This window comes from Lontra canadensis, unplaced genomic scaffold (assembly GCF_010015895.1).
Source record: "Lontra canadensis isolate GAN:19392208 unplaced genomic scaffold, GSC_riverotter_1.0 scaffold23, whole genome shotgun sequence".
NCBI lineage: Eukaryota > Metazoa > Chordata > Mammalia > Carnivora > Mustelidae > Lontra > Lontra canadensis.
This window is the reverse complement of record NW_022631017.1, coordinates 23,558,107-23,570,490: the sequence shown is the minus strand read 5'-3', so window position 1 is coordinate 23,570,490 and position 12,384 is coordinate 23,558,107. Positions and strand designations below refer to the sequence as shown.

At 35.2% G+C, this 12,384-nt stretch overlaps 1 protein-coding gene across 5 annotated transcripts in view; it reads right to left on the bottom strand.

Moving 5' to 3' along the window:
- Window positions 1–12,384, bottom strand: part of LAMA2 (laminin subunit alpha 2) — a 634,066-nt gene that overhangs the window by 270,833 nt on the left and 350,849 nt on the right. For 3 of the 5 annotated variants that reach the window (XM_032862519.1, XM_032862522.1, XM_032862520.1), the window contains exons 15-17: window positions 8,590–8,701; window positions 2,972–3,025; window positions 2,657–2,770 (exon numbers count right to left, since the gene is read on the bottom strand). In XM_032862519.1, coding sequence (XP_032718410.1) covers window positions 2,657–2,770; window positions 2,972–3,025; window positions 8,590–8,701 — 280 coding nt within the window. The remainder of the gene's footprint in view (window positions 1–2,656; window positions 2,771–2,971; window positions 3,026–8,589; window positions 8,702–12,384) is intronic. The other 2 variants (XM_032862523.1, XM_032862524.1) reach the window with 1 other exon arrangement.

Here is a 12,384-nt window from a genome sequence, read left to right as displayed (position 1 = left end):
ACTTTAATTTCTCTCTCAAATACATATGGCAAGCCTTTTTTCAAAGAGAGCAGAGGCTAACTTCTAAATAGCACGTATTCAGATGGAGTGCACAGAACATGGACTAATGTGAAGAAAGGCTTTCTCCTCTCTGACTTCATCTTTGTATTAATTCCTTTTGGTCTTCAAGCTTAACTAAGGTTGGCTATTACTAAAAAAAAATGTGTATTTTTTTCCAATATTCTTTGCATATTGTCATGATCAAATTATAACTTTCGAAGACTTAGGGGTTTTAAAAAACAAGATCATGAAACTGATTGTCTTAACCATGTTTCAAGGGGTATTTCTGAAATTCCGCTGAAAATCTTGCATAACGCAGACAGCCTCCTTTTCTTTAACTACTGATCTAAAAGAAAAAGAACATCTACAAGTTGCTTATATTTACTGATGTCCTATTTCTTCTAGAGGACATCATAAAATTAGTCTTCACACTTGAGTATTTTTGCAAGTGAGCCTATGAAACAGCATTAGACAACAGTATAGTGGAAATTGGAACTGAAAAAAGATGAGAAGTATTCTCTGATGGGCTGGATATTTTCACAGGTGTCCTGATCTAAAATGCTTTCCAAATGTCCATTCACAGCACTTACGACAATAACAATGAGAAGGGGCAAGTATACAATCTTCCCATGTGGCTTTGAATGTTTCCTGGGTCATTTCAAATGTACTTTGAGTTAAAATGACCTTTTGATACAGGTCCACACTATAACAGAGGTCCAGATCTTGATCTGATATCAAAAGAAGAATTTCAGTTCATTTCTAATTATATTTCAGACCAAGCCAACTGAAAAGCAGTTTATCTGTAAATTTCATTAATTCTCTGTTTAATGCTAGGGGAAAAATACATAATAAAAAAGGAGATAAAATGCATGTTAAGTAAACATTAAAAATGTCTTTAATGTGCAACAAATATTTTTCTCTGCGGATCATATTAGAAACAATATGCTCAAAACGGGGTATTAGCACTTACTTCATTTTCAACATAATTTCAGATAAAAGGCATTTGAAATTCTCCAGAAGTATCTTCTTACATGATCACATATTAGCCAGCCATAATGGAAAACCAAGAAAACACCAAATTCTATTTCTATTGCAAGATCTCTACTGTTTCCCTAGGATTCCCTCTGCTATTTGAAGGTGGCCTCCTATTTTTTTTCCTCCATGAAATGGAGTCAATAAATAAGGTTTCAACAAAAGATCTCAGATAATTGTTGCTCCCTCCTTTCTTCCTCCCCAAATTATGCTGAATGAAACTATTTTATTCTAAAAAAAGGGCTTCCATTCTGAGAAATATCACATAACCAAATGGACCAACAGCATGATCTGATTTACTCTTCATCAACTCAACATGAAATAGGACTATTGGAAACATTATAAGTCTGGTATTGTGATCTGTTTAGTTTGTCTTTTTAGATTTAAATAAAGCAAATCCATATCAGCTTTGGGCTTAATAGTACCTAAAGCATGTTAGCAAAGCATTTAAAGGTAACTCAACATTTTTCCCAAGGTACATTTTAAAAGACGTGTGGTATAATTAAAATGAAAATTGCTTAGTCTGTTTTTCTAGTAGGAAAATCTACTAATCCACAAATTAAGGCTACCATGCTTTCTACTGCAATGCAATTAAACAAAATCTTATAGAGAGAAAACAGAAAGAGCATCAATAAACCTAAATGCCAAATTGCATCGAAACAAAAGCCCTGAATTTTCATTTGGGGTTTTCCCCAGAAGCTTTTAAGTGGACGAGAAAGGGGGTAAAACTGGACAAGAGGAAGAGAAAATATTAAGAAATAGAGATAACAGAGTCTGCCTTAAATTCTACAGGGAAATGAGAATATGATATCCTCCTAAATTGGCACTGTTTCAAATTGTGCTTCTGCAAGACTGATAAAATGAGAAGTGTCGCTTCAAGCTTCATGCCATGTCAGACATTATGAAACGAACATGCCCTTGAGTTTGCCAGAATGGTCTATGTAGCGTACATTCTCCAATCTAGAGGTTTCTTAGCAGGATGGGAAGTGCTGGCCTTTGCAGAGATTTTCTTCTGCTGAAAAGTTTAGACTTAATTGTAGTAAGGACAAGCGGCTCTGGTGATTATGTACCACATATATTTATTATTTCTTAATCTATATATGATACTTTGTCTTTACTTAATTGTTGAAATTTTAAAATAAAAAAACACACAGCATACCCTCATTTTTTTCACTGTGGCAAAAACTGAATTATGTCTATTATAAAGATTATATTTTATATTTTGATATGGGGATACAAATCATTTCCTGTTACAGAAATAGAGACTATCTTTGATCGATTTATGGAAGGGATTGAAGCCATATATCTTCATGGTAGATAGGTATCCCAGTCCGTTTTATTTTAATATATCTAATTCTTTAATTCAATTCTTAGACTACTATGGATAAACATTTCCTAATACTTTTTAGTCCGGGAGACCACATATGAAAGAGCATCGTCAGCTGTCAACTCAGTTCAATATAAAGACCCCTGTTGAGTCGCTTCTTAACTCAAGAGTTTGTCCACAGATAACAGTTGAATTGCGGGGCCTACTAAGCTGATTTTAGCCTTGCCAGTCAGCATACCCAGAGGAGAAAGCACTTACCAGGCATTTCCCGGTGATGTCATCACAGGATTCGGCATGACCGAAGCACTGACATGGTTCACAGATGCCACCAAAAATAGTTCCATTCACTCGTCTGTGCTGAGGCCAACAAGACTGGAAGAAAGGTAAGGTTCCAAGTCTTAGGGATTTTTTTCTTTAATTTTGTTTTTTTGTCCTTTTTAGATTATATATATATATAATCTAAATATATATATATATTTAAGTAGCACACTCAGCAAACATGTTCACCAAAGTGTTGCCATTATTGAAACATTGTTATAGAGCTAGATCTGACATTTGGGACTTGTTACTGACCTTAGTGTTACTGGCAGGTATGAGATTAGAGGAAGCATTAACTTGGTATCTTTTCTGAAATAGTAAAATAAAGAAGAGATATAAAGAATTGAAATGTGACAGTCTCAAAGTAAAAAGCACAGATAGGAAAAAAGGAGAAAAATTACTGAAAAAAGGCAGCAGACACGAAAGGACTTTCAGAGAACCTCAGCCGAAGAGAGCACCTAATGTCATCCCAATCAATGTCGATTTTCCTGGAATGTGTTCCTTTACACACATAGAACTGCCCTGAACTTGGTCACCTGGCAATCATTTGGAAGAAAGGTAGTGCCCCCCCCCCCCGACACTTGATCACATACACAGCTGACTTCTACACATGAAGAATTCACCTCTTTCCTTCTCAATTCCCCACATCCTAGTACGTTTTCTCCAAATGACATTAAATAATTCAGGATTTATTTACCACATATTCCCTTGATATTTTATTGCATTATTCTACCAGAACTCTAGTTATACTCACCATTCCCTTTTTAGAGTGTGGAATACTGTATCATACAAAAATGGAATTCTGATTCAAAGAAATGTTTGGGTCTTAGAACTTGAAGTCAGCGCCAACTCTAGGTCTACTATCAACCTTGATGAAGTTTCCCTTCCATGGGGGTTGATATGAACTGTACGGGATGCAAAATGTGGGGGAGGCAAACACAACTGCCCTCTAGAAGCTTGTGGTCTCCCTCAAGTTAGAACTGCATTTTGTGGGTTATTTATTATATTACGGGATGGTTAACCATAACGTAATATATCATGAAAAGACCCCCCCTTTTTTTTCCAGTTGAAAATGGAAACGAGAAAAACCACTAAAGTAATAAAGTATAGAAAATTGTGTTGTGTACTGTTGGAAATGTTCTTTCTGCCTCAGGGTATGAAGACTCTTAAATGTGAACATCAATAACAAATACATAAAAAAAGGGTCTGCTGATACTTCACATCTGAAAGGGAAGCAAAAATGACTTTCCTCTCAATTTGGTCAGCACAAAAAAAGGTATCGATTTTCTATCCCTTTCTTATAATTTCTCCTCATTAAAGTTTTTGTCACCCTAGCTTCGTTGTAGAAGAAATATCCTTCTGTAATATGTATTTCTAAAAACTAGTGAAGCAGCAGTAGAAATTAAGGGTGTTGATAACAGGGAGATAACTGATTAACTGTTTTAGGACAAATATTCATTGAATTGTCATTCGTAAGCTTTCTGTATACTCTGCAAATGTACTACTCATATCACATCCTTATTGAGTCCAAAAGCATCAGCAATATCTCCATTTGTATCTCCATTTGCCATATTCCCCTCTAGAGCAATGGGGTAGGGCATGTGAGATTCTTACTCCTCTCAAAGGAGTATCACTATACTTCTAATCTGCATTCCATTATCTGTTGTCTTTCCAGGATTCTCTCTCTCTGGGCTGCATCAATAACAGCTTTCTTTTCTACCAGATCACTACTATCAGCTCAAAAATATGATCCAGTATCCCCATTAAAAATTAACTAGAGTGACAAAATTACTTCCCTAATGTGATGAAATTATTTCCTTAATATCCCATAACTTCCAGTTACCTACCTGTTTTTCTTTTTAGTATAACTAATAAAAAAGTCTTTTCTTCCTTACTTCACTCTCATGCTTCATTCCATTCTGCTCTGTCTTGTGCTGTTGCCACTCAGTTAAAACACTTTGGCTATATTACCACATCCCTGGTAGCCAAAGCCAGTGGACAATTCTATGATTGCCTGACCTCTCATCAACACATGGCTTAGCTGATTCCTCTCGCCTTCAAATGCCCTCTTCTCTCAATTTCCACGATATCACAGTTCCACTTCCGCCGTAGCTCTTTGCTTGCTCCTCTACTTTAACCCAACTTCTCATTGTCAGGAGTTCTGAGGAGCTTTTCTCTTGATCATTTTCTCTTTCTCATCACACTGTCTCCTAGGTAATTTTATTCAGTCCCATGGTTGATGACCCCTTCCAAATACGTATCTCTAGACCAGAAAAGTATTTCAAATTCAAGACCTGCATATTCTAACTGTACATTCACATCTATATTTTACACTTTTCAAACCCTGTATTTCTAAGATGGACTTGTGATTCTATCCTCTCCCCACAGCTATTCTTTCCCAGTCTTCCCCAGCTCAGTAAATGACATCATATCCAATTGTTCAAGCTGGTAATTTATGACTCATTCTTAAACTCCTTAGTTCTTTAAACTCTCCCCTGGTATGTAAACTATCAATAAATCCTACTGGTTCTACCACCAAAATATATACTGAGTAAACACATATCCTTCTGAATCCTCTGCCATTAGCCTACAACAAACCACAACAGCAGAGTCTACCATAATAGCATGCTCTACCACAGTAGCATATGAACTATTCTTCCTCTCATTCTTGCCTTCCTATATTGTGTTCTTCAGACTGGAGCCATAAAAACTTCTTCATATAATAAAACACAGATCATGCGACTACCCACCTAAAAATATTCTCATCAATTTCTATTGCACTTAGCATAAAATCCTAAATTGTTATAATGTATGCAAAGCTCTGAATGGTCTGGTTCTTCCAATCATGTTTCATGCCACTCTCTCCCTTTCTTACTAAGCTTTAGCCATCCTTGCCATCTTTCAGGTCCTTGTGGACTCCAAAAAGCTCCTTTCCACTCCCTCCTCATACATTTCCAGCTTCTTCTACAAAGCTGACTTTCCAATTCTTCAACACTCAGATTACATATTTCCACTTCAGAGAGCCTCTCCTGACAAGTTTTCATAAATTAGCCCTTCTTATCTACTCCTCCAACACCCTTCCTTAGTAGTTGTATCAAGATACCTTGTGAATTTTCTTCATGGCATTTATTACATTTATTTAAATTTGTTCTCTGGCATATTATCTAGCCTACCACTAAAGGTAATGTCCTTGAGGGCAGGGACCATATCAGTATTATTCATCACCTTATCATTCATATCAAGTGTCTTAATTGTATCAAAATATATGATTATCAGTATCAGTTAAAAAATATATTAACACTTCTATGACATAGTTAATATTATTCCCATCATATAGAAAAGAATGCTGGGACGCCTGGGTGGCTCAGTTGGTTAAGCAGCTGCCTTCGGCTCAGGTTATGATCCCAGCATCCTGGGATCGAGTCCCACATCGGGCTCCTTGCTTGGCGGGGAGCCTGCTTCTCCCTCTGCCTCTGCCTGCCATTCTGTCTGCCTGTGCTCGCTCTCTCTCCCCCTCTCTCTCTGATAAATAAATAAAATCTTAAAAAAAAAAAGAAAAGAAAGCTAAGATTTGAATTAAAGTACTTCTTTTTCAGTACCCCACTTCGCTTTGATTTGCCCACCTGTCTCACCTGTGAAATGAAATGAATTATGATGGTACCAGGAAAGTCAGAAAATATTTGAAAGATTAAACTGTGGAGTGATTTATAAGAAATTGGGTAGAAATGAGAAAACAAGATTTCGAATCAACATTGTGGCCCCAAATAAAGTAAAAGAGAATGATATTATAACGAGAGGTTTGATCTGTTTTTTGGCAACCAAGAATTATGACATTCTAAGTCTTTGTAGTTTACTCAGCTCTTAAGTGGTTTGTGGATATTGGTGATAGCAAAGCTAGTGTGACTGGCCTTATGAACTCAATAAAAAGCAAATAAAATCAGGAAAGGATAGGAATGAATAATAGCAAGTCTAAAAATTGGACCTTTTGATGAGGAAAGGAAGGAATTATTAGTGGAAAAAATGAAAAAGAGAGAAATCCTAGAGTTCCAGAATTAATTTTCTCCTGATTCAACTAAATTCCTTTGTGGACTTCCAAACACCTTTATTTATCAAACAATTATTGTGTAAGAATCATAGGAAGCTTTCATTTTCCCTCCTCTGTTTCTTTGACTCTTTCATGCTTCTCTCTTTCTACCTAATTGTTACCATTAATTTAGCATCCAATTTGAGGTTTTTGCATGCAGGGATACTTTCAGTGACACTGCGCTGTACTGGAACTGCTCACCTCTTTGAATGATTATTGCACTTAACGTTCTGTACCACTTACTGGTCCTTTAATTATATAGTGCTGATATCCAATTTTTCATAGGTGTTTGTTCTGGGTCTCTAAATAGATGGTTAGTTCTCTAAGGACAGAGATTATGATGTAACCTTCTAGATAATCCCCTCAGCATCTAGCACAGAATTTACTAAAGATTCACAATAAATACCTTTGAAGAGAGGAACGAATAAGCAAAAAACATAGCCAACTGAATGATTCTAATATTCAGTTTTATATCAATGGATGTTTGGAACTCATAAAGATGAAGAAGAGTACACGGAATAATGAATCTAGGGATAAGTATTAAAGGAAGAATAGAATCAAGGTATTTATTATTCCAATTGAAATAGGAACTTAAAGGTTCAAAGGGAGCTTTCTGGCTTGAATAAAAACTGGTAGGCTCTTAATAAAAGAATATGTTTCATCAAATACAGCATGTATTTTAAATGTAAAATCAAATTTAGGTTGACAGAACAAATTTATTTCCACAGTTATTTTTCTCTTCTTTAGATGAATTTTGTAAAATCAAGTATGTCAATGAATTTCATTTAGTTTTATTTCTAGATAGGTGAATCTGAGCCTCGTTAAAGAAAACACATTTGTCATGAATATGACTCTAAATCCTGTGTATCCTCTAAAAGCATGCATTATTTTAGAGCACAAAAGAACTGACAAAGCAATGCCTAGAGTATTTCTATAAATGGTTTAATGGGATAGTGTGTTGAAGTGGAACATCTTGGTACACTCAAATGATTCCTTAAAGGCACCATTTTTAAAGAATTTAAGCTTCTATTTATCTGCAAGCCATGTCCTCTATCAGAAAAATTTTTTGACCAGGTTTCAAGTAAAGCCAATTTCAAACTACCGAAAAAAAATACATATAAGTACAGGAAAATGATTGCCTTAAAATGACACACTGTGGTATTAAATAAGAAATGTTAATCTTATTACAAAACTAGAATATTGGGGCAGCAACAAATATCTCAAATTTTAGGTGTTAAGCAAATCAAAGCCATGTAGGAAAATTTCCAGATCAAGGTATTTCTTCCATATATTATATTCTTGGCATTTTAAAGATTGCATCTTTCAGTTGCTTGCAGTTTGGTGTTCTTAGAAATAAAGTAGAGAAGGAGTGTTTTACGCAAGATTAAAAACCAGAGGCAAGGGGAAAAAACAGTGCGAATTCCTGGTAAGTATGGAGATAGAAAGGAAGGGAAATTATTTTGAAATATTAAATATGATTCTGCTATCATTCATCTTATTTCATCAACCAATTAAATAGGAAATAAACACTCAGGAAAAGATCAGATTTTCTGTTGTGTAAGGTAAAAATATCCAAAACAGAAACATCATTTCAAGATGACATTATGTGAGCAGTACTCGATTTGAAAGCCATGATTTTTGGCAGACACTCAAGTTTCTTCTTTAAGGAAAACACTATCATTTATTTGTGCAATCACTGTGGAAGAGCTAAACTACTTATAAAACAGTGTATTGAAAGCAATGTGGGAGGAACCTGGAATGCGTTGAGGATTTATTCCTGCAAACTTACTTCGCAAGAGGAGCCCGTGTATCCAGGCGGACACTGACAAACTTCCACAGCTGTGGCGAGGCTTCCGTCAGTAGGATAGGGCACTGCGGATTCAAGGCCCACGGAGCCTAACCTACAGTGGGAAGGAAAAGAGATGGTACATAGCTTGAGGACTCCTAGCGAAATAAGAATGTAAACATAGGTAAACTGTTTGTGTTGAGAAAGACGGCCCACAAATATCCATAACTTATTCGTTCCTTAAGTCTGTCCAGCGCAAAGTGCTTGCCAGCACTCCCACTCTCAAATGCTGGAAAGGTACGAGAATATTCCTGCTCGCATCTTGGGTTCTGGATGTGTTTTGATTTCCTTTTTGGTGGGAGACGGTTTAAAATATCACAGCTGAAGGTGTTTTCAAAACAGAGAACATTCACATGACGGTTCGACTCACTTTAATATTTAAACTAGAAAAATCGAAAGAAGACAATATTAATTATCCAGCTCGAGCTTTTAAACTGGAAGGAAAGGGGTGCCTGGGTGGCTCCGTTGGTTAAGCTTCTGCCTTTGGCTCAGGTCATGATCCCGGGGTCCAGGAATGGAGTCTCACATCAGGCTCCCTGCTCAGCGGGAAGCCTGCTTCTCCCTCTGTCTGCTTCTCCCCCTGCTTGTGTTTCCTCTCTGGCTGTCTTTCTGTCAAATAAATAAAATTTTAAAAATAAACAAATAAATTGGAAGGTAAGATGGAAAAAAAAAGGAAGCTATTTTGACTTCTTTTTTCTCAGAAACAAATCTGCACACTGATAGTTAAAGGTAAAAGTTTCTTTAAAAAAAAATTATTATGTTATATTAGTCACCATACAGTACATCATTAGTTTCTGATGTAGTGTTCCAAGATTCTCATTTGCATACAACTGGAGCACTGGGTGTTATATGCAAAGTGAAACTTTCACATGCTATTTTTCTTAAATTTGTTTTTGGCCTCAATTAAAGGCATTGTTCTCTCTATCTGTGGGTTTCATTTCATCAGCACTTCTGTATAATCCAGTGATTTTAGCAGAGTGATTTGGAGTCACTCATTATTTTGGGGAAAAGCTGGTTTGGCCAAATTGAAAAATGTCATTATATTTGCTTTTTATTTATATATGTGGCATTTATGTACATTATGTGTATATGTACTTCCCATATATATTTCCTTCCAAAAATATGAAAACTTAGTATGAACTAACAATTTAAATAAATGTTATTGTTGTCTTATTGGCTTTTTTCAATTTCTTTTTCATAAAAGGGATTTTAAAAGCTTCATTACTAACAACACAGACTCAGGAGTCAGACAGACCAAGACTCATATCCTGTCTCTGACATTTACCAGTCCTGTAGCCTAGAAAAAATTATTAATTTTTCTAGGTCTTAGTATTCTCTTCTATGTAATGAAGATTATATAAGAGTTCATATATCATAAGCTTGATTAAAAATTAAATGAAATATAATGAATATATGATGAATATAAAGTTCTTTATTTAACATATAACACATAGTAGGTGATTATTAAATAGTAGGCATTTTATTAACATTATTCTCATTGACTGTTGAGAGAGTATAGAAAATATCTACAGGAGTACTACAAGAAATACTACTTGAATCTCCAAATCTAGCTTTTTGCCATTTTAATATATTAAAACAAATTTTAAGTAAACTCCAAGGGTACAAAATTAATTGATGGCTATTGACTAGTGGTAAGTATTATTTCTTAAAATGGTTGATAACCTCCCCAACACAACATTATGTGACTTCCTTTAACCGTAAGAAAGATGTAACCAACTCTTGCATTTTTAGTTGCTTTCCAAAAGAGTGGTGGTAGATTTTTATTAATCAGTGATTCATGTTTATCAAGGAACTTCAGAGATTTGGAAATCTATGCTGTAATCAATCCAGACAACAAAGCTAATAGGCTCATTTAATGAATCTTCAAAAGTAACAACCTTTAACCAAATTGTAAACTTTTCAGCTAATAAATTTCTAAAAATATTACTGTTTGGGGGCACCTGGCTGACTCAGTCAATAGAGCATGAGATTCTTAATCTTAGGGTTGTGACTTCAAGCCCCACGTTGGGCATGGAGTCTACTTAAAATTAAAAAAAAAATACATTAAAATATTTATTGTGTTTACTCTCGCTTTACTAATACCAGACACTTGATAGTACCTTGGAATGTGTCTGACCTTAGACATAACCAAGAAGTTGAAAAGAAAAATCAAGGCAATTGGATGGGATCTTCTTGGTTGCTGAGTACTAACTGGCATCTTCTAAAGGTAAGAGACTTATCTTTAGCCACAGATTAATTCATTGAACACTACTTCTTCAACGCTTTCTTCTTTGGGGGTACAGTCTGGACAACCTAGTAGAAGGTCCTAAAATGTTAAGTGTTAAAAATCACTCTCTTACAATACTCAGATTATGTAGAGATTTTTAGGAAAATCCCTAAATGGTCATTTTCTAACCACCACCAAGTAAACTTGTACAAGAAGTATCACTGGCAATTCTTCTTTGTTTTTATTTCAGGTGAAATTCATATAACATAAAATTAACCATTTTAACATGTTCATTTAGTACATTCATAATGTTGTATACCTATAACCTTCATTTGGTTCCAAGCATTTTCACTGGCCCATGGGAAAACCCTATACCTATTAAGCAGTCAATTTCTATTCTGGCCTTTCTCCCAGCCCTTGGTAAACCACAAGTCTGCTTTCTGTCTCCATGGATTTAACATGGATAATTCTGGATATTTCATATAATTGGAGTCATACAATGCATGACCTTTTGTGTCTGGCTTCTCTCTGTTAGTATGTTTTCAAAGTTCATCCTTGTTGTAGCATATATCAGGGTATCATTCCTTTTTATGGCTGAGTAATATTCTACTGTATAAATACCACTCAACATAGGGTTTGAATTACTAAGGAGAGTACTTGCTTGTGTCAACATGAGCTTATGAGCTACTTCTCATAAAGACCCTGTTGTGTCATCTGTATACCTCACCAGATCCTCTCAATACATGCTCAATACATTTTTGTTGGATGGATGAATGGATAGATGGATAGTGGATAGATGGATATGAGACTACATACACAAACATCATGCATGAATAGATGAATGGGTAGGTTAATGAACAGGTGAATGGAATGTAGTTGTATTATAAATACTAACTAACATACTCCCAAATAAATGATAGACTAAAGCCTAATATCAACCTTCCAGATAAATAAAGTCAGAGAAGTAAAAGACAAATTACTTGTTTGATCTGGTAAAAATAAATAAATGAATAGAAAAATGTTAGCGTTAGAACTTGAGGTCAGAGGTCAGAACACAACAGGACAAATTGTGACATCTTATTGTCTGCAATTAATGGACTGTCACAAGATTCACTTAGATTTCTGATCACTTTAATTTCAGAATTAGATGATTTCAGGATTGCTATACTAGTTTACTATCACATAAAGTACCGCCATAATTTACTAAACAGTAGACTGGTCAATTGTATATACAGTCCTAGGATTTTCAATAAAAAATTGAGTATTGGAATGTTTTAAAATAGAAAAGTGACTAATGGATTACTTTAAGGGAGAATTTAAAATATAACAAAACAAAAACAAAAATATTTCCAACGAATTGCCAAACTTCATTTGTCTTTTGAACAACAGATGTTCCTCTCCTTAATCTGTGTAACCATTTTGAGCTATGAGAAATTTCAACATTCAAACATCTTTCCCAGCAATATCCCACATTAGCATTCACTGAGCAGACCCAATGTTCATCAGGTTCT